Source organism: Peromyscus maniculatus, chromosome 2 (genome assembly GCF_049852395.1).
Source record: "Peromyscus maniculatus bairdii isolate BWxNUB_F1_BW_parent chromosome 2, HU_Pman_BW_mat_3.1, whole genome shotgun sequence".
Lineage (NCBI taxonomy): Eukaryota > Metazoa > Chordata > Mammalia > Rodentia > Cricetidae > Peromyscus > Peromyscus maniculatus.
The window spans coordinates 102,278,331-102,300,902 of record NC_134853.1 but is presented as its reverse complement, the minus strand read 5'-3'; the positions used below and the strand labels follow the sequence as shown (position 1 = coordinate 102,300,902).

Genomic DNA, 22,572 nt, shown 5'->3' with positions numbered 1-22,572 from the left:
GTTAAAATGATGGTGGTTGTACTCTTTTCATGAATAGAGGTGGTTTGCCTTTGTACCTACCTCTGGTATTCTCCTCTGCATGAGATCACTAAGGCAGAGCTGACCCCATGGCTCTCCTGCAATCAAAAGTGGCCAGAGTTAGATGAAGTTTCTCCATTGGTGTTTTGTGTAAGATTTTTCTTAATGAAACTTCTTATAAAGAGTGATAAAAATTGGTTATAGACCAAAATCTTGAAAGGAAAAGTTCTGTGCATTTTAAGAATTTTCATGGGTCTTCAGTGTTCAGATCTGTCCAACCCCTGCCCCCCTGCCTTCCACACACACCTCTGACAACAGGATTGGCTCTATAGTGCTACCAGGCAAGGTGCTGGCCTGTTCTCCTGAGTGTTGCAGTTGGTGGGAGATAGGGGCAGCTCTCCCACCTGCCTCAGGTGTTGTTGTAGGGGGGACATCTCTCCCCTGCCCATGCCGCCATATGGCAGTTGAGACCTGGTGGGGCCATGTCTCCCATGTTCACATTCTTGGCGTGGCTCACCTGCTCCCCCATCAATAGGCTCAGCTCCACTGTGCTGCCCAGGCAAGGTGCAGGGTCCACCTTCCCCAGTGATGCAGCTGGTAAAGGGAGGGTCAGCTCCCTCACCCACCACTGGTGGCAGGGGCAGATGGGTGGGCATCTTTCCCTCACCCTTGCCACCACAGGCAGATGGGGGGTGTGGCCAGCTTTCCCACTCTCACACCCTCAGGGCTATCTCACCCATGCTTCTGCCGAGAGGGTCAACTCTATTGTGCTGCCCAGGCAAAGAACAGGGCTGGCTTTTCTGAGGTCCAGCTGGTAAGGGGGAGGGTCAGCTTCCTCATCTGTCAAAGGTGGTGAGGGGCAAGGTGTAGAGGGGGGCATCTCTCCCTTCAGGGCTGGCTCACTCCCACTTCTGCCTATTGATGTATCCAACCGTCTTATTAAATAAGAAACACAGAAACAATGTAAAAGAGAAAGCCGAGAGGTCAGAGCTCAGAGCTAAAATCTCACCCTTCCTCCTGCTGTCCCAGCTTCGCGAAAAGAGACCTACTTCCTCTCGGTTCGTTTTTTTATAGTATGTTGTTCTGCCTTCTCATTGGTTGTAAACCCAAACACATGACTGCCTCGTCACTGTCTGAATGTACAGCCCCCTAGGTCTTAAAGGCATATGTCTCCAATGCTGGCTATATCCCTGAACACACAGATATCTATGGGATTAAAGGCGTGTGCCACCACCGCCACACTCTTGCTATGGCTCTAATAGCTCTGACCCCCAGACAACTTTATTTATTAACATACAATCAAAATAATAATTCAGTACAATTAGATTACCACCACATCTGCCAATAGGATTGGCTCTATTGTGCTGCCCAGGTGAGGTTCAGGGCTGCTCTCCCAAGTGTTGCAGGTGCTGGTGGGCAGGGGTAACTCCCCCTCTCCTGTGATCTCAGGGCCAGCTCTCCTCCTTATCTCAGGCATTGATGAGGGATGGGGAGGGCAACTCTCCCCAGCCTATGCCACTATATGGCAGATGAGAGGCGGGGCTAGGTCTCCCATGCTTATATTCCCAGGGCAGACTCACCTGTGCCCTATTAACAGGGTTGGCTCTGCTGTGCTGCCCAGATGAGGTGCAAGCCCCACTTTCCTGAGTGTTGCAGCTGGTAAAGAGGTCAACTCCCTTGCCAGCCGGAGGCCGTAGGGATGGAGAGGAGGGGGCATCTTTCTGCTGTGGGATGTTCTGTATGTTCTGAATGTGTTGCTCTAATTGGTTAATAAATAAAGTGCTGATTGGCCAGTAGCCAGGCTGGAAATATAGGCGGGACAAAGAGAGAGGAGAATTCTGGGAAGTGGAAGGCTGAGTCAGGAGAAGCTGCCAGCTGCTGCCGCCATGAGAAGCAGATGTTAAGGTACCGGTAAGCCAAGAGCCACGTGGCAACTTATAGTTAAATAGAAATGGGCTCAGCAAGAAGCCCGAGCCATTAGGCCAAACAGTGTAAGCAATAAAAGTCTCTGTGTGTTTACTTGGCTGTGGGACTGGCGGGTGAGAGAGATTTGTCCTGACTGTGGGCCAGGTAGGACCAGGAAAACTTCATCTTTCCCTTGTCCCCACCACCACAATGAGGCAGTACCAGCTATGTCCCTCTCATGCCCTCAGGGCTGGCTTACACACACACACACACAACTAAAATCTTTTAAATTCAGAAAACCTTCATGTATCTTTGTTTAAATATAACTGTATTCTATTTGTCATCTAATGTACCTTTTGACCACCTCCAGTGTGTGTGTGTGTGTGTGTGTGTGTGTGTGTGTGTGTGTGTGTGTGTGTGCACATTTGTGTGTAGGTGCACATGTGTGCCCATGAATGTAGAGAAGTTGATGTCAAGTGTCTTCCACAATTCGGCAGTCAGTCTCTTACTGAACCTGGAGTTTGCTGATTTGGCTACACTGAGTGGTCAACAAGCTCCAAGGACCCTCCTTCCTGTGCCTTCCATGTGCCATGGTATACAGAGGTCAGAGGACAACTTGCAGGACTCCATTCTCTCCTTCCACTAAGTGGGTCTTGGAGATCAAACTTAGGATGTCAGAATTGACAAAAAAAAACTTTGTCTGCTAATCTGTCTCCTCAGTTCTGCTCCCAGCTTATGTGTGTGGGTTCTAGGGGACTGAGCTTGTGTCCTCATGCTGGCACAGCTCACCCCTTACCAACTGAGCCATCTCCCCAGCCTGGAACCCCCTCTTTCTTCTCTGAGCAGATGAGCCACTGTTAGGCACAGGAAGACTCAGCTGGCTTGCCTTCCGCCTGCATTCCCAGACCATTTCTAGCAGAAGGTCTTCCAGTTTCTGCTGTAGGAACCTTTCTTCTCTCTTGGCTATGGATTCTGTTGCAGTTTTTTTTTTTCTCTATTACTCTAATTTGCTAATCTTTCCAAAGGGAATCAGAAAAGTCAGTAGTGGGGAAGAACAGAGGCAGGTGCCCGTGTCCAGGGTCCCGTGTAACTCAGAGGGACTGCACAAGAGTTAAGGAAGCAGAGTTTGAGACTCGTCCACAGGGCAGTCTCTAGTGCCACTGACATTTCCACTAGAAAAGAAAATTACTCATTTCCTCTTCCGTTGCCACCTTCTCTTCTGTCCATTTAGGTGTCATGTATTGTTATATATGTTACATGTAGATAACAACAGATGTGTCTATGCATGTATGTACTTATTTACACATAAATAAAGCAAATGGGCTTAAATGTTTAATTTGAGGTTTTAATATATCCTTTCAGAAACTTTTGTAGTTAGGCTACACTGGTGGAGGATGCTAGTCTGGATCTCATAGCTTTCTATTTGTCTAATAAATATGTGAATGCCGAATGTTTCGCTTCCCTTCTTCACAGGCAATGTGAAGGACTGTAGGTACATGCCAGGGTGTGGGGTGAGCTTTCCTCACCGCCTTCTGTGTCTTGATCTCCTGGATTGCTGGTTTCTAAATTTGACTGCATATCAGGATCACCTAGGGAGTTAGAGAAATGATTTTAAAAGTCATACCCTGAAACTCTACCACAGAATCTATAGAAATCAACGGAACCCTCAGAAAAGTTCTGAGCAAATCATCTTTGCCTCTAGACACTGAGTATGTGCTAGGACATTGTGTCTACTTCCTAGTTATAGAAATGTCCATTCCCTGCCCCTTTCTCAGTACTAAGCAATAAATCCATTTTGTGAATTAGCGGTACAAAAGCGCTGTTAATTCTTAATGTGTCTTGTTATCACAGGTAGACGGCACCAACCTTCAAGGTTTCACCAATCAGCAAGCAGTGGAGGTGTTACGTCACACAGGACAGACAGTGCGCCTGACACTAATGAGGAAGGGAGCAAGGCAGGAAGCAGAACTCACCTCTAGAGAAGACACTTCAAAAGATGTAGATGTGCCACCTGGTAGTGCCACTGTAAGCAAAGGTAATTGTGAGTGGACCTGGTTCTCACTTAGACTTAGCGTTTCCTCCTAACTCTAAAGTATTCATTTCAGGGGGATGCAGTTCTGTTTGATGCTTTTAGAAAGTGTGTGTATGTGTGTGTATTTGTGTGCATGCGCACGCACTCGCACATGCACATATGTGTGCAGGATGCCTATGGAAGTCAGAGGACAGCCTCAGGTGCCAGTCTTTTCCCTTGTTTGAGATGGGTCTCTGTGTTGTTCACCATGGTGTATGGCTGAGCTAGCTAGCCCACAAGCTTCTTGGGAATCTCCTCTTTCCACTTCCCATCTCACCATAGGAACACTCAAATTATAGACCCAGTTTACTCTGCACAATTTTACATGGGTTTGGGGGATTCAAACTCAAGTCCTCATGCTGGGCCCACTGAATAATCTCTCCATTGCATGTTTGAATTTTTATTTGAGACACTGATAACTAATTGCACAGAATCTCCTTAAATTATCAGATTGAATTCTAGAAATGCCACTCACAGGATTTTAGAGATATGTCTGCTGGTAGAGTTCCTACTACTCAAACATGAGAACCCAAGTTTGATCCCCAGCACCCATAATAGAAGCTGAGTGTGGCATTTTGTTGGTGATCCCAGCACTAGAGGGCAAGAGACCCTGGGGATCCCTGGGAATCTTTAGCCAGCCAACCTAGCCTGCTTGGCACCCTCCAGGTCCTGGGGAGAAACACTGTCTCAAAAGCATAGCTAGCCAGCTCCCGAAAAGTGGCATCTAAAGTTGGTCTCTGGCCTCCATAGGCATGTACACATGCATCTAAATATACATGAAGACACACACCTACACTCACACTCACAAATTCAAACACAAATGCCGTTCATAAGCTGAGATCCATGGATACCCCCTACACATTGCTGAAATAATCTTCAATGTGAGGCTGTTGGCCAGAAGTTGTTATTTCTCACACTATTGAGTTTGTTGATGTCTGTGCCATGTACTGTATAAGACATTCCTGGGAGATGGGCAGGCAGGCTTCAGTAAAGTCCTAGCCCACATACAGGATGATGATAAATACATACGATTACTATGGAGTTTGTCTCTTTAGAATTGACTCTAATCGGTGATTCAAACATGCAGCGTGGGTTTAGAAAAATTCAAATGCTTTTATTATCTTATGGATATAACTATTATAATATTTTTATCTTTAAGAAAATTATGAAAAAGATGAAGAGTCTATATCTTTGAGGAAAAATCCCAGCATATTGCCGTTTGAAGAAGAAGGTAACACTTAGAGCCAGGCTTCAGTGTTTGTTGTGTTTTAGAAAGGATGTTTGCAAAGAGCTTAAGCTTTATGACAATCTGTGAGTTACTAAACCATGATAAACATGCTACTAACCTCTCAGGAAAAGAATGTTGACATCTAGATTTGTCAATAGGACTAACTGCTTCTTCATATTAAAATAATTCATTTATAGTTGGTTAATTTTCTTGCTGAATCAGTCTGTTCTTTGACATATGTACATGGGCATGAATGCACATGTGAGTGTACACACACACATGCAGACGCACATGCACATCCACCAGAACTACTCGAGGCAGCCATTGATAGTATATGTAGTTTTAACGTAGTGTTTATATATAGTTGATGTGTCTCTACCCAACTATGAAACAATAGAAAAATATAAATTATATAAAAAACAAACATGGAGACTCCTTTTGATTTTTAGGAATGAAAATATTTGCTTTTTGTTGTGATGATTGTTTTCTGAGACAGGGTCTTGCTATGTGGCCCTGGCTGGCCTTGAACTCATGACCTGTCTGCCTTAGGCTCCTGAGTGCTGCATTTCAGGCAATTACTACCACTTCTGCATGAACTGTCTCTTCTGGCAGGCTGATATTTACATTTCAGTTTTTCAGGGGTTGCAAGTTTTAATGTTAGGGACTTGGTTTGAAAGCAGTTCTGCAGAGAAATTGTCAAGCCTGTCTGAGCATTATTCTTACTGTAGATTTCCTAGGATCCCTTGTTTTTACCGATTTCACACCAGATCTGCCCTCTCTCTATGCCTTGTGACTCCTGCCTATTTCCCCTGTCCTATTGTTGGGTATTTGGTGACTTAAAGCCTCTGAGCAAATGGAACCATTCCTCTCTAGTAGTGTGGATTCTGCTATTCAGCAGGTACACAGAAGCCTCTTCACTGTGTCTATGGTTTCATTATTGCATTTCTTCTACTGCTTAAAGTTTTAGTTTACTTTTATTATTTAAAGAGATTTTTGTGTATGTAATGATATCCTGGAAGGGAAATGTGGAGTGTTCATACATATTAATTACATTCTGCCATTTTTACACTAATTAGTAAAGAAAATACTTAGGCTAAAGTGAATATCAAGAGTGGGGAAAAGGATAAAAATACTTAGAACATGACTTGAAATAGGAAGTGGAGATGGGCACGAGGGGTTATGTTAAAGATTTGGAATCATCAGTTTTGCTATGGGAAAGGCAGCTAATGAGAAATTTGCATATTTATGTGGAAGGGCAGTTGGTGGTCAGCACCTCCAAACTTACGATCAGGAGTCCTTAAATTATTAACAAATGATAATAATAATAAATCAGTAACCTGGAAATGGTTCTAATGTGCCTGCTCTGTCTATCCTGTCAGGGTGGGATGCCACTGCCCTTTTGCAGAAAGGTGACTCTGTGTAGGATAGTCACTTGACTGTTCATTTAGATTGGAGAGCAGGGCTCTGTGGCTCTTTGTTTGTATTTTTAAATTTCTGAAATGTAGTCTGAGGGGAGATAAGAACAGCATGGCTTGGGTTTGCTGGATGAATATGAATCTCAACAGTGTCATCTGATCCCCCACATTACATTTATAATCTCACATTATATTCTTGTTGTGCTGTGTGAATACAAAGGAATGATTTAATGTGAACTAACTGGGGGACTCCAAAATGACCTCTGATCCCAGAATTAGGTTTAAAAATTCCTTATGAACCCTACTCACTGCTGGTTGTTAACCCCTCATGGAACTAAATTTAATTTTGAGAGCAAACACGTATTCACAGGGATAGTTTCCGGCCCTGTTTTACTTTGTTCTCTAAGTTAGAGATTGAAACTAGGACTTTGCAAGTGAACAAACTACTTGCTGTCCTGAATCCTTTTTAAAAAATGGTTATCAACTCTGTCCATTTTCTCCAGAAAAAAATCAGAATCACTAACCAAAGCATGATGAGCCCAAAGTTCCCATGAGAGAGAGAAGGCAACTGGCAGAAATCTGAATTTTGAAATGTTCTTTAGGTTCATTTAGAGACTGGAGGAGAATAGAGGTTTTTAAAAGAAAGTCATTATGAGTAAGCATGGAGTGATGTTAGACATGTTGTAGGTTGGAGCTGGAGCTCAGGTGAAGAGCTCTTCTGGAAATAGAGACCCACAGAGATGCTCCTTCGTCACTCCCAGCTTTCAGCTGCACGTTCTGCATTTGGAACCACTTATGGCACTTGCTTGATGCCTTTCTTTACTTTTTGGCTAAGTAGTGGGATTCTGACAACAGGCTTTTATCTTACTTTACAGCCTCAGTTTTTCATGGTTTCACTCTCTTATTTATATTGCCCTATTATTTGTGAAGTTGTATGTTATCAATTTATATTGTTTGTGCTTGAGGTAATATCATAGCTCCCCTTTCTCCTGACCACACATTTTTACTGTAATATCACCAAATATCATCAGTAGACAAACTTTTGGATCTGAGAGGAGCCCAGAGCCCTTATTATTTTAATGAATGTTAGGTAATATATGGAGATGTTAATGAAAAGTCTAGTTAAAGTTTAAAAGGTGTCCATTTAAAAAGAATAGTGTTGCATATTTAAAAGGTGTCCACTAAGAAAGGATAGTGTTGCATATGCAAGCATTAGTCTAAATTAGATCATTAAAATTCAGTAAACTATGAGGAACCTGTTCATTGACTAAAGAGTCTGACACGGTGTAACACAAAGGGTTTGCTAGATCTTCTTTCCTTCCAAATGGTGGAGAAGGTGAGTTTGGGGTGCTGGCAATAACTTCAGTATTTGGACTATTTCAGGGTATCCGTTATTGTCAACTGAGCTGGAAGAAACAGAAGATGTGCAGCAAGAGGCTGCCCTGCTGACAAAGTGGCAGAGAATTATGGGAATTAACTATGAAATAGTGGTAGGTTAGCTTGCTCTTCATGTTTCCTGAATTTGCCTGTGTGAGAGCAGGGAATCCTTGGTGAAAATAAGATAATCACTGGAATGAGCCCCGGAGAGAGATCAAACGTCTAGAGCTCTTCAAAGGCTGCAGTGGTAGCTAAGAAACCAAAATACATGGTTTGCAAGCTTGAGAACTCATGTGTCATCATCCTTTAATATTTCTCGGAGTGGTGTAAATAATATCTACACAAGAATGGTTTTCCTGATTTTTAAGCATGTTATTTACAGAAAGAACCACAATAGAATGACACTTCACTTCAAATAAGCTAAAGTTTATCATGACAGAGTTGTAGGCTTGCTTTCCTTTCTTCCTCCCCTTCTTCCTTCCTTTCCTTCTTAAAAAAAATCACTTAAGGCAAGGTCTCCTGTAGCCCAGGCTGACCTCAGATTCTCTCTATAGACTAAAAGGACCTTAAATTCCGGGTCCCTCTGCCTCCACTTCCCTAGTGCTGGGCATACAGAAGTGCACCATACTCCATCCCTCGTCCCTTTTATCATTCTCATGGGTTTATCTTCTGTAATAGATTGGTTCTGCTTATTTTTTCGTATCACTTATGTCATGGCAATGTTTGATGGTTACCAACAGTGTTTGTATCTAGCTAAGATACTACAGTTTGCTATTCTAAAAAGTTACAAAGTTGATACATTACTAAAATATCAGAAAACTGAAAAGCAAAGTAAAACACTACATGCAGTATAATTTTTCATATTTACAATATCCATATTTCCTTGAGTTAGAAAAGGTAAAGAGAACATACAATATTTATTAAAAGTAGCACCGACCTTCATTGCTAAATAGTATTCTCAATTTTATACTTACTTTCATAGCAATACCTACTTTTAAAAGTTCAAGGTAATTTATAGTTAAATGAAAATGAGTAAGTATAGCTGTGAGCATTTTAATTCTAAGTTGTAGAGGAATACTATGGGATCCAGGTGAAGAGTGGTTCCTTTAGCACTGACTTTGTGGGTGAGATTAATGTGGCTGGCATGTACAGCAGACACCTGCTGTTTAGATGGTAATTGAATAAGGGGGGCCTTGACAAGCCCTTTCATCTAGATCAGAACCAAGACTGAACTTTTAATACCCTTTGTACACCTGTTGTCTGGATGATATTCCCAGTACTCTGTTAACAGAGTAGACGTGTGCTGTAAGACAGGACCGTGTCATTTATGATCCTTGCTCAGGTAAATGGGAGCAACTCTGCCTTCTCCTTGCCTGCTCTACACTTGGCAGCATTAATATCATAAAGGGGCGGTGTAGCAGAGATGGCTGGCGACATCAGTGGGGACCCGGCAGTTTCTTAGAATAAGTGAGCTCTAAATTAGGTTTCCAGGGCTGAGGAGAATGTTGCCCAGCATCACAGTTCAGAGTCAGGTGATTTCATTCTGATACTGACCTTCCCCCAACTGCCATGAAGATATGAAAGGTCTTGTTTGGTAAATTTGTTTGTTAGGAATGGCACAGGGCACCCCATGGTATTCATAGCTGCAGTGTGCAGCTTTTCAGGCTGTCAGCTGTGCTTGGGTCTCTAGTAGTTTCTGCCTGCCTCTTATTCATTACCTGCATTCTACCCATTTACTGTGACATCCTCAGTGGGCCCTGGAAATGGTCCTGCATGCTTGTGGATAGGCACTTCCCTTTAGTCTTTGATGGTCTGTGAAACTAGTAAACATCAGTATTTTCCACTGGCAACTCTCCAGTGATATGCAGCTTATAATAAGATTTTTGAAGCTTTGTGAGAAATTTGACTATTTTGTGGGGGGTGAACTTATTATATTGACATGAGTAGAAAAAAAAAAAACCCAGAAGCATGTTAGAGTTGTGACGATTTTTCTCATTTCAGGTGGCTCATGTGAGCAAGTTCAGTGAGAACAGTGGCCTGGGGATAAGTCTGGAAGCAACGGTGGGCCACCACTTCATCCGATCTGTTCTGCCAGAAGGCCCTGTGGGGCACAGTGGGAAGCTCTTCAGTGGAGACGAGCTATTGGAAGTGAGGAGCTCTGGTTTCCCTTTTTTCTCCAGATACAAGATGGGAAAGGCTGCTGGAGAAGTAATGGCGATGAATAACTAAATCTTAAAGTCAACCCCAAGCCGCAATACCAAGAACCGTGTGTGGACACCGAACTACGGATCCGGTTCCACACATTCTGTTGTGGTGGTGTTTGTTGTGTTGTGTTTTTTATGCTGGTGTAGCTTCCAAAGACTGTGAAACGCTCCCTGACAGTTTTTCAATGTGTGTTCAGTTCTTAGAATAGGCGGCACTTTCATCTGCTTCCACAGAGACTCGCAGCAGTGAGCGTGTCCTTTCTGTCCCCGCTCGCTCACTTCTTATCACTCGGGAGCTATCCCCTGGTATTTGTTTCTCTGCAATCTGTCAGTGTTTTTGAAATGTAGAAATTAAAAAAAAAAATGAAATTTTTGTTCCCAGTTTTAAAACCGTTTTCACATACTATATATGCCATTTTTAGTTTTAGGTTTTTAAAGTAAATTAATTAAATGCTAATTCTTTACAGTCTTTTCTACTGCACCCTTTGGGAATACTGTTTTTCTCTCTTCCTACCATACACTAGCAGATCAAACCTAAAGGGAAGTTAAGGCATTTGCCCTGAGTGCTTGAGACGCTCCAGTTACAGCAAGACTCTAACCGTGCATACAGACCCTGTTAGATAGTTCTCACAAGGGTCTAAATGTAGTGCTGGGCACAGCAGAACCACCGCCACCACCATAGTGAAATTTGTGTTCATGGAAAAATGGTGCTCTCAAACAGTCTTTGTATTACGACACTCTATCTTATGGGGACCATGTGTGTTGTTCTGCAGGTGAATGGTATCAATTTGCTTGGAGAAAATCATCAAGATGTGGTCAACATTTTAAAAGAATTGCCTATAGATGTGACAATGGTATGCTGCCGCCGAACTGTGCCACCCAACGCCGCATCCGACTTGGATGGCCTGGACATAAGTGAACTTGAACTAACAGAAAAGGTATCACTTGCAGAAACAAGGCTCATCTGAACGTATCACGGCGAGGCTTAGGAATGTTCAAATGTTAAGATTTTTATTTTCATTAATACTTCATCGTTTTCACATAGTCTGTGCTTATAGAATAGATTTAGAAGTCATACAGCCCTGGGCTTGAATCAGAATTGATGCTTAACATAGACAAGTCACCTGTCCTTTCAGAACTTCAATTTTTGTTTCTGTAAAATGTAGGTTAGGAGGATGTCCATCTCGTGGAGACTTTCTCTTCCAGTTAAAGTAGTTACAGTGGGTACCACTGCATACCATGTATTTGACAATAGGTACCACTGCATACTGTGTATTTGACGGTAGGTACCACTGCATACTGTGTATTGATATTAGGTACCACTGCATACTGTGTATTTGACGGTAGGTACCACTGCACACTGTGTATTTGATGGTAGGTACCACTGCATACTGTGTATTTGACGGTAGGTAACAAACACTGTGTACTATGTTTTTGATAGCAGGTAACACTGTGTACTTGCAGCATTCCCACTGACTAGTTTGTCTCAGTTGACAGAAGTATGCAAATAATGTATGTGTGGAGGACAGATGGAAAAACATACTTTTATATACCTACACAGCTGTTTCTGGTTTGCATTTAACCATTTAGTGAATAGGTAAAATATAGAAGGATACATTCCTGTGTATATATGTTTTAATTTATTTGTGCATTTTAGTGTGAGGATATAAGAAAGTTGAACTCATAATTCACATCAAATAATTTTCTGTGATAGCCACTTTCCTGTATGTGTATTCTTATCTGTTTGTATCACAGTGTTCAGAGGTAATCACCTTTTTGTAAGATGTGCTGAACACATTTAACATAGGACCCTAGTCAGTTCTCAGGAGGAAGGAATTCCATTTACATTGTGCTGAAGGAATCAGTACAATGAAATAATTTTACACTTAGAAGGATAAAGTACATAGTTTATTTTAAACATCATAATAGGGCAGAACAAGAAGCAGTATTCAAAATTGTGTGCCACTTGAAGGCTGAGCCATGTACATTCATGCACATGTTCACGTGGTGTCAATGGGATGGTCCCATGAGGGCAGGGGAAGGAGATTTGTGTCCATGGCTCTAGGCAGTGCAATAGAATACCAAAAGCAAAGGCAACACACAAACTAGAATTTTATTCTGACAAACCCCCTTGGTAAAATTGGTATGTTCATACAGATGAATAGGGTTGGATTGGCCGATATCACTTTGATTTGTTTTTCTTGAGAGAAGCTAACATTTGAAGCCCAGTTTCTGTGTGAAGTGTCTGTAAATGTCTCCACTACTTAATCCACCTACTTCTGTGTATTCTGGAGGCCTTACTTGCATACAATACAAAACTTTACACATACCCACATTTTCTTGAATTTATCTTACTTATCATGAGTTCTTTTTAGTTAGTAACAACACACTTCTTTTTATTCTTCATGTAGAGGTGATTCAAACTTATACAAGAAGGGAAATCCACCCGTAAACCACTGAATAAGCATATAGGAAATTCTAGCTTGTATTTTCAATGCCTTTTATGACTTGGGTCTTTGAGAATGTTTTGTTCTGTACAGATACAGGAACTCAACTTTTTTTTGCAGTGTTGATCATGTGTCAAATGCTATTCCCTCTGAAATAAGAGATGCCTTATATGTTATTCAGCCTCATATAGATTTAGGTGAGTTCATCGGGTCCTCAGAGACGGAGGATCCCATGCTGGCGATGCCTGATGTGGATCAGCATGCTGAGGAGAGTCAAACACCACTGGCCATGTGGGAGGCTGGCATTCAGTCCATAGAGCTGGAGAAAGGGAGCAGGGGCCTTGGCTTCAGCATTTTAGACTACCAGGTAAATAGATCCTATTTTCCTAATTGCTGAAAGGATGCCATATTTTAAAAGTAAATTGTTGGTAGCAGATAACAAGAAAATACTATTTTATAGTTTGTAATGACATTTAGTTGTTCAAATGAATTGCTCAGCATAGTAATGTAATTGGTATGATTTCTTTTTGTTATAAAAGGTTTCTTTTATCGTTATATTTATTAAACTGTTTTATGTTTCACCTCAAGAATTTGAGCAAAACACAGAATGGTTTTTAGGAGTATCATAATACAGTGGGTTCTTTTTGTCATTTGAGGAATCTTTTTATTTCTATGCGTTTAACTGACTGTATTTTAGTGGTGAGCCATAAAGTATTTGCTATTTTTTTCTTTTGTATAATATGGAAGATGAGCTTATACTTGGACATATCACAAATTCTAACATTCCGGTCATTTTACTAAATTTATGATTGTTTATAAATTGGCTCAGTGTGGCTTACACCCTTCCCTGAATTGTTTTGTGCCAAGCAAATGTGGAAATGCTAAACCCTGTTTGATAAAACGCAAGTGTTACTCTTAATAGTTTTGAACTCAGGCTATCTCTAATGATGCCAGACCTTGTGCTTGTAGCACAAATACTGCATGGCTTCTTTTTGTATTTCTTCATTTCTAAAGAACAAAACATAAGTCAGTGTGCATCCATCTACTATACAAATACTGTGGTTACCAATGTCCTTGACATCCATCCAGCTTCAAGTCATAGCATAAAACTTTTTTTTTGGTTTTTCAAGACAGGGTTTCTCTGTGTAGTTTTGGTGCCTGTCCTGCATGTCGTTCTATGGACCAGGCTGGCCTCGAACTCACAGAGATCCACCTGCCTCTGCCTCCTGAGTGCTGTGATTAAAGGCGTGCGCCACCACTGCCTGGCCATAGCATAAAACTTAACAGTTTACCAAAAATTAAAATTTCATCTTGAAGTTATTTAATATTATATAGTGGTCTATTCAACAACACTAGCAAATGAGGCTTTCATTGTTTCTGGTGAACTCCTCTGATCTTTCTAAAATGAAATAGACATCAACTTGTCCTAGGTATTTGTTAGAACCTCCATGAAAACCTTAAGACTCTCAACAATTAGAGGGGACAACTTGTAAAATATACTTGTGGTGTCAGAATGAGCTGACTTCTTTTCACCTTGCTGCCCTGTTAGGACCCCATCGACCCAGCAAGCACTGTGATAGTAATTCGTTCTCTGGTGCCTGGTGGCATTGCGGAAAAGGATGGGCGGCTTCTTCCGGGAGACAGGCTCATGTTTGTCAATGACATCAACCTGGAAAACAGCAGTCTTGAAGAGGCCGTGGAAGCCCTGAAGGGAGCACCCTCAGGCATGGTGCGGATAGGAGTGGCTAAGCCTTTGCCTGTAAGAACTTGGATTTTATTGCTTTCTTGTAAGGGAAATGGCTGGGGAGATACTTTACTGCCACTAAGAAGAAAACAATAGTAATTTAGGAGCAAATTTTTTTTTGTAGCTAGTTTCAGGACAATATTTGATGTTTCATATTCTTTTTGCACCGAAACATACCATGAGTTTCTCTGTCCCTTAAAGTGGAACTTGATTAATAATAAACCTAAATCTGTAGACAAATAAGAAAAATGCTTTTAATAAAAAGTCCTACTTGGGTTACTGATACCAGGTGATGTAGCAAGACAATTAAAATTTCCCTTTTTGTTAGAAAGTAGAATACAAGTGTAGAGTTCCCAGTGTCTCAGGATTGCAGTATGAGTTCAGGAGGGGAATTCAAGCAGATGCACTCTTGTGCAGGTAGTTTCCTTTGGTCCTATAAGCTGTGTTGTATTTAGCATCTCAAGTTGTTCCCTCTTAGCTGTAGGGGACAGGTGATTGTTGTGTTTTCAAAGATTCTTGCAAGAATTCTAATGGCTACATAATGGAAGAGGTGCTTTCTAGGTTAGAGAGGTTGGGTGGGGTCATCCTGTCCTCACTAACATTCCTTGTCAAGTGAATTGCATCCTTTACAATACTTGAGAAAAACATTGATTTTCTTTAATGGTTTATTCTGCGTATTTTAAAGGCTTAATACTTAACTTTGCCTTTAATTATTTAGTCAGAACAGTTAGCAGATAAAAAAGTGACCAGAAGAATATTGTAAAAATCATGGATTATGATTGTCATTTGCAAAAATAAAAAAAAAAATAGTAGAAAGCGGGTCTCATCTATTATTTGGTGCTTATCCTAGGCAGAAAAAGGCCTCTGTATCCTTTCAAATGAAATGATTAGGGTCAGTATTTGTCTATCTTTATAGTTTTCACTCTATATTGAAGTCATGTTATCATGTGAAGACTCTGTTTCCTCCCTTCATTCTCTCTCTCTTACCCTCCCTTCCCCTCTCCCATCCTTTCTGTTGTTCTTTCTTTCTCACAAACCCCTTCTCCACACCAATGTCCTGCAGCTTTCACCAGAAGAAGGGTATGTTTCTGCCAAGGAGGACGCCTTTCTCTGCCCACCACACTCCTGTAAGGAGCCAAGCCTGCCTGACAAAGCCCTCTTCAGGGCCGACTTGGCTCTGGTTAGTGGCAACAACTGATTGATTTTTAATAAAAGTTCTGCTGCAGATTTATTGAATCGCTTGCTTAGTGTATGTGGAATCTCCATGTGCACACATGAACACATTGCTTTAAACTAGAGAGTGTGAATTAGGTCTTTGGCATTATGTATTATGCCAAAACTAATTTGGAAGGAAGATAATTCTTTTTGTTAACATTTTTGAATTACAAACTCTTGAATAGCTATTTTTGGAATGTTTTGATGTATTTATAAATAAGTGTAATACATTCACATTATACTTAAAATATGAGGTGACTTTGGCCCTCCTCCAGGAGCATTATAATTTAGAGTGCTTTGGACTTTGTGTTATGAAAGTCATACCTTGCCATAGCAAATTCCTTTTGAAAAATTGTAGTACACAAAGATACCATTCATTCACTCATTTTTTTTTCTTTTTTTTGAGACGGTATCTCAATATGTTGCTATGGCTTGTCTGCAACTCCCAATCATCATCCACATGCCTCTTCCTTCTGAGTGCTGGGATTAAGGGTATATGTAGCCAATACCAGCTCATCATCTTTAAACCATGAAACAATATCCTCTCTAGGCTTCGGATGACATTTTTGAACCCCTTTAAATGAAAATCATTTGAGAGGATTCTTCATTTCATGTAAACCCAGTGCCTTGTAGTAATCACAGGAGTCCTCAATATTCTAATGAGCTCTGTTTTCTTGAACTGGCCATTCAACTTCCTGAGGGCTTCATGTTTCATCTCTACAAAAATTGAGCTAATTGAATTTTAAGATTGCTAAGATTTAAAGGTATCAGCAATAGCTGTACACATTCTGTTGGAGTACTCTTTCTAGTAGTACTTTAAAACAAATATTCGTCTATAATCTGACATAAGACTCAGTTAATACTAGGGAGCATATACTAATTATTTCTCAAATTGTTTTACTTAATGTCCATTGGTAAAAGATACCCTCCACATTGTAGCTTATTAGTGAATTTGAACAAATATTTAAAATATGTTAACAGCCTGTGAATTATATTTTGAGACTCACTTTGAAATGTTCCAGTAGTGTTTTAATAGCTTTTTACAGTAATATGGCTTGCCATGTTAAAATGTTTAATTACTTAATGCTTCTGGTAACCAGTCTGTGATCAGGACCTTTCACTGTTAGTGTGATTCTAGCTCAAACACAAAGCTGCTCTTGGTTTCTGTATCTTAGCTAGACAATCACATAGCTGCCTTTATGAGTAATGGTTTATTAGCTGAATATGAAAAACGATAACCAAATTCTTGGCATCATAAAATGTTGTGTATTTTCCTTGCTTATGTAGCTGTTTAAACTTAAAATTAAGCTTGTTAATTGCCACCGTTAGTTCTTTAGGTGATGGGATGTAATAGTGTCCAATGATAGCGGCCTCTGCTGTGGGTGGTCTGCCCATCTGGGTGCTGCAATCTCCATGCAGCTTTCAAGTGGGTAAGAGTAGGGAAGGCACATGCAGCAAGCAGGACAGACCAGGAAGGTGCAGCTGTGCCTTTTAGCTCAAGTGGTGGTTTAGCTTTAGTGACAGTGACATGTTACAGGGTGTGGTAACCAGCTGTTCTTATTTTATTCCCAGATAGATGCACCTGATGCTGAGTCAAGATTTGAGTCTCCATTCTCTCCTGATAACGACAGTGTCTATTCTATCCGGACCTCCGTGTTATCTCTTCATGATAGTGCCTGTAGTGATGGCATGAACTACGGCCCCTCCCTTCCATCATCTCCTCCCAAGGTACAACAGAAATAGCACTTCATTTTAGAGAAAAGTCTGTGTATTACCTTTGGCAGTACAAGTTCCTCTGAATTGTAGGAGTAGCATGGCTTAGTCACTGTTGTATTGCTATGAAGAGACACCATGACCAAGACAACTTAGAAAAAAAGCATTTAATTGTAGGCTTGCTTACAATGTCAGAGTCTACTATCATGACAAGGAGCTGGTAGCAGGCAGGGACACAGGATGCTGGAGTGGTAGCTAAGAGCTTATATCTTATTCACAAGCAAGAGGAAGTTAGATGATGAGAATGGGCCTCGAGTGAGCTTTTGAAACCTCAGATCCCACCCCCAGTGACACACCTCCTCCAACAAGGCCGTATTTCCTAATCCTTCTAGACAGTCCACCAACTGGCAACCAAATATATAAGCCTATAGGGGCCATTCACATTGAAACCACCACATAGCATATTAATGATGTCACATCTCTGCAGTCACAGATGTAGCTGGAGTTTTCTCCAGTCCTGCCCGGGGCCCACAGCTGCTCAGACCCAAATAAACACTCAGAGGCTTATATTAATTACTAACTGTATGGCCTATTGGCTAAGGCTTCTTGCTACCTAGATCTCTGAACTTAAATTAACCCATAATTCTTATTTATGTTTAGCCACGTGGCTTGGTACCTTTTCCTGGTTCTGCCTTCACATCTTGCTTCTTCTGTGTCTGGCTGGTGACTCCTGACTCAGCCTTCCTGTTCCCAGAATTCTCCTCTTTCATTATCACACCTATACTTCCTGCCTGGCTACTAGCCAATCAGTACTTTATTTATTAACCAATCAGAGCAACACATTCACAGCTTATAGAGCAATATCCATAGCACTTCCACTTTTCTTTTTTTTTTCAAAAAGGGAGGTTTTAGCTTTAATATAATAAAATTACATTTAGCAAAACAATTATCAAGCAAGAATTACAGTTACAATATCTAGTCTATTTATAATATCTAGTCTATATGTATTTGGAAAAATGAAAGGAGATATCCTATCTATCCTATATTTGTGAGTCTAAGGTTTCATATCTAGCTTATCTTTTATCATAACTAAGGAAATTATATCTATCTAGTCTTCAACTACATCAAAGACCTCAGAAGGATATAATATTACCTGAAAAATGGGAGACGGATGTAATCAACTTTTGGGAGTCTTGCAAGAGTAGACAGAGACAGCTGGCAACCTGGACAGTCATCCAAAGTTCCTCTGTAAAGTTAGGGCATCTGTCTTCAGCTCACAGGCCTAGAATCTCTCAGTCATTTCTTTCTGTGTCCTGTAGAATGTCTGGCAGTTTCCTCTGTGAAGCAGGAACCTGAAGGACCATTTTGCCAAGCAAAGTTCAGTGGTCATCTTCCTATGGGTCCTGCATGTCCAGTCAATCAAGCAGTCCAGGCAGAACAGTTTCTTTCCCAAATGGCTATTTTTGCCAAGAAGAAGATAAACTCCATATAATGTGTCTTCAATACCCATCCTCCTCTCTGAAGTAAATTGGTGCTACCAGGAGCAGACATGTCTCACTGGCCAGAAAGTCTGAATTTTTAAAACATTTTAAATGCCATATTATGTAGGTCTTTGAAGTATTTGAAGATTACCTACCTAATTTAATTATATCTGTATATACCTAGAAAACTTAACGTGACTATAAGGTTGACTATCATACAAGACTAATTATTAATCTGTATTTTTAATTATCTATTACAGTCTAAATGAGTTACATAAACATAATACCTCAAACAAGAGTAGAAACATATACAGTATAACAAAATTAAGTTTAAGCTAGTATCAATAAACTAAAATCCATAGCAATGTAAAACATTTCTAAACAAGTTGTTGCTCTTTAAAAGTAGGTTCATTAATCTACACTTTCATCCTATCATATCTATATCATATCCTCTTTTCTTCTTTAGAAAGAGATCACATTTATAATCAACCTGTTTTAAATAAAAATATTGGTTTTCCTCTATCCCACACCAGAGGGCTCTTCTGATATGGGACAGAAGAATCTTTTAACCTTTTCTTTTAGCAGTATGCTTGGGTTTAGAGAAGGAGTGAGCCAATTCCATCTCCAAAGCCAGCTTGGTATATTTGGGAATTTGGGTGTAGCATCTCTTACTACTTCCTGCAGGATGAGGGCACTGTATTCTTATGGGGACATAAAGAAAATTTTAGGATTATGGAGTAGTCCGTGAGGCTGTATTGTCTGAGCCAGTTGCCTTGAAACCATTCTGGATGTTGGATCATCTGGGCCCTGATATCATCGGAGACCTTTCAGGCAGTCTTCGCTGGTCAAACCTGATGTATCTTAATCTGGAACAAATCCATAGCCTCTTGCTTTCTGTGGAAACAAAAGCAGAGCCTCCTTTCTAAAGCAACATATACTTAACATCCAAATTTTGAAGTCAAGTTACCTTTAAAATATACATATTGGTTTAACTGAGAGGTCTTTACAATCAAATGTCTTTCTGCAGTTAAAAATTCCAAAGACAACACAATCCAGCTTCTCTGTGTGATATCTATCTTTAGGTGGCTTATTTTTTATATTACTTTTACTTTTTCTTTAAAGACTTTATTTTTTAAAACTATTTCTTTAAATAACTGCATATATTACTTTTTTCTTTCTTCCAAGCCTACATACAATTTTACACACATTGTAAACCACTTAGAGGTTTATCCCATCTGAATCTGTCTTATTGTGAATTTATTGCTTTAAACTGCTGCATTTTCTGCCCACCTCAGCTTCCCAACATGGCGGTGGTATGTTTACCACCAGCTCTGGATCTGGGAGCCACGTACCATCAACTCTCAGAAGCAGTGGGTCTATGCTTCTATCAAAACAGCATGTAACCCAGAAATCTTTTTTTTTAAACTAGCAAAGGCTAAATCCACTATGCAGCATAATGTGCAGCCTGCAGATGCCTCATTCCTGCCATGGTGCAGGTCAAGCCCGCATGCCACAAACCTGCAATAGAGTAGCTCAAGCACGCAGGCTGTGACAAAATTGAGAGAGACAAGTAGGAAGCTGTTTTATCTCCATTTTAGAATGTTGTTGTTCTTGTTGTTTTTAAAAAAAGCTTTGTCAGGTTTTAGGTGGAAACTCTTACTTTACGTTCTGGCGCCATTTGTAGCTGGAGTTTTCTCCAGTCCCACCCAGGGCCCGCAGCCGCCCAGACCTGAATAAACACTCAGAGGCTTATATTAACGACTAACTGTATGTATGGCCTATTGGCTAAGGCTTCTTGCTAGCTAAATCTTTCAACTTAAATTAACCCATAATTCTTATTTAAGTTTAGCCACGTGGCTTGGTACCTTTTCCTGGTTCTGCCTTTACATCTTGCTTCTTCTGTGTCTGGCTGGTGACTCCTGACTCAGCCTTCCTGTTCCCAGAATTCTCCTCTTTCTTTATCATACCTATACTTCCTGCCTGGCTACTGGCCAATCAGTACTTTATTTATTAACCTGTCAGAGCAGCACATTTGCAGCATACAGAGCGATATCCACAGCACAAAGATTCGTGTCAGATCTGAATAGTTTCACAGTTGTTGATTGTTTAGATTACTGGTGACTGGTTCTGATGTTTGCTAGACAGACTGATAGAACAAAGATTCAAAGTTTTGGTGTTTTTTTTTTTTTTTAGGATTTTCTCAATATATTTCTTAAATTATGCTTTTAGCAACGTGTTTGGAAAACTTAGAATGACTTTGTTGTTTTAGTGAGTGTTTTTAAACTAACTTTTAGACAAAAGAATATAGTAAGTTTTTTATCACAATTTAACAATTTATACTTAGTGTGCACATTTTAATGTAAAGTGATGTCAAAAGTGTTCTACATAAAGATTATAAGGAAGGCAGTATGTGTTGATGTCAGTGGATATGAATGAAAGGCAAAGTCACTGTGTGACATAACTGCTGTCTTTCCTTTAAAAATGGATTATTAATGTAAATGCTAATACTCTGTCAGTGTTCTTGGTGACATAATGTTCAAAAATAATATTTTAAAACCTGTGAAACTTATAAGTACAAACTGGCATGTTGATGTCTATTTTAATTTGGATTTTCTGATTCCTAGAGATTGTGCTTCTCTATATTTTAGCCATTATTTTTCATTGATCTCTACATCTATTCCAGTCATTTTTACTTTATATTGGCTGCTTATTCTGTTCATTTGTTAGAATCTCAGAGAATCGATTTCTAAAGCAATTACACATAAATACATGTATTCTGAATATCTGTGTACATTTGGGTAGAGAAAAACCTAAAGTATGTGATGTGGTACTTCCCAACCCCAGGTTACTTTCAAGAAAACAAGGACATGTGGGGTCTCTACTCTAGCTGATTTCTCTATTGTGTACAGTAGTGACTGAGAATAGAGCATCTAGACAGTTCATGTGTGAACATAATTTCTTTTCTGTCTTGGAAATACACAGTAAGCGAACATGAAGATAAAGAGACCTGACAACATTTTTTCTTAAAGTGATACTGTTTTCTGCTACATTGAATTCAGTGGGAGAGGGCTCCATTCATGAGCAGGTTAGGGAGCAGAATCCCTCATGTCTGGCTTTGTTTCCCTTCTTTCCTGATTAACAACTGGTTTTGGCCAGGACATTTGCAGAGCATTTTGTGTTATGTCTGAAGTGCACCTGTTACCCTTGCCCATGCCACTGGGCACCCTCCTGGAATTGGTTTGCAAGGTAACAACTTTAGTGAGCAGTCACTCCTTGCCTACACACCTGAGGTCCCTGGCTACAGCCTGTCTGGACTGTGTTCATCCTTGACTGGCCCCAGGGCTGGAAGCTTGTTTCCTATCCTGGTGGGAACTCCTAATCTGTAGCATTGCATACTTCTTGCCAGTGGGACAGATTGCATTGTTTAATGTAGTAATTATTACTTAAAGGGATCGCACAATCTGCACACTGAGAAGCATATATTTTACAGGGCAAACACTGGCTATATGCAGCACAACATATTGACTTGCTGAAGTCTGTTGCCTCATTTTTTTTTCCTAAGCAGTTTACTCTTTTGTTGAATCAAAGTTTGGCAAGCTGGCCTGACAACTGAAATATTTAAACTAAAAAGCAACAAATAAAACATTAATGAGGGTGTTTAAACCTCCTGTGGGCTTTCAGTTTCCTTAGTTAGATACTGCAACTCTGGTGTTTTCTTGTGTTTTGCTTTTGTTTGTTTTTGTCTCTGAATTTT

At 40.4% G+C, this 22,572-nt stretch overlaps 1 protein-coding gene across 25 annotated transcripts in view; it reads left to right on the top strand.

Annotated features, from left to right (window-relative positions):
• The window catches only part of Mpdz (multiple PDZ domain crumbs cell polarity complex component), a 158,926-nt gene that overhangs the window by 64,001 nt on the left and 72,353 nt on the right, over positions 1 to 22,572 (top strand). For 19 of the 25 annotated variants that reach the window (XM_076564432.1, XM_076564430.1, XM_076564424.1 and 16 more), the window contains exons 11-19: positions 3,775 to 3,958; positions 5,154 to 5,225; positions 8,021 to 8,127; positions 10,016 to 10,162; positions 10,992 to 11,156; positions 12,847 to 13,032; positions 14,215 to 14,424; positions 15,473 to 15,589; positions 17,197 to 17,352. In XM_076564432.1, the coding sequence (XP_076420547.1) occupies positions 3,775 to 3,958; positions 5,154 to 5,225; positions 8,021 to 8,127; positions 10,016 to 10,162; positions 10,992 to 11,156; positions 12,847 to 13,032; positions 14,215 to 14,424; positions 15,473 to 15,589; positions 17,197 to 17,352 (1,344 nt within the window). The remainder of the gene's footprint in view (positions 1 to 3,774; positions 3,959 to 5,153; positions 5,226 to 8,020; positions 8,128 to 10,015; positions 10,163 to 10,991; positions 11,157 to 12,846; positions 13,033 to 14,214; positions 14,425 to 15,472; positions 15,590 to 17,196; positions 17,353 to 22,572) is intronic. The other 6 variants (XM_076564433.1, XM_076564431.1, XM_076564428.1 and 3 more) reach the window with 2 other exon arrangements.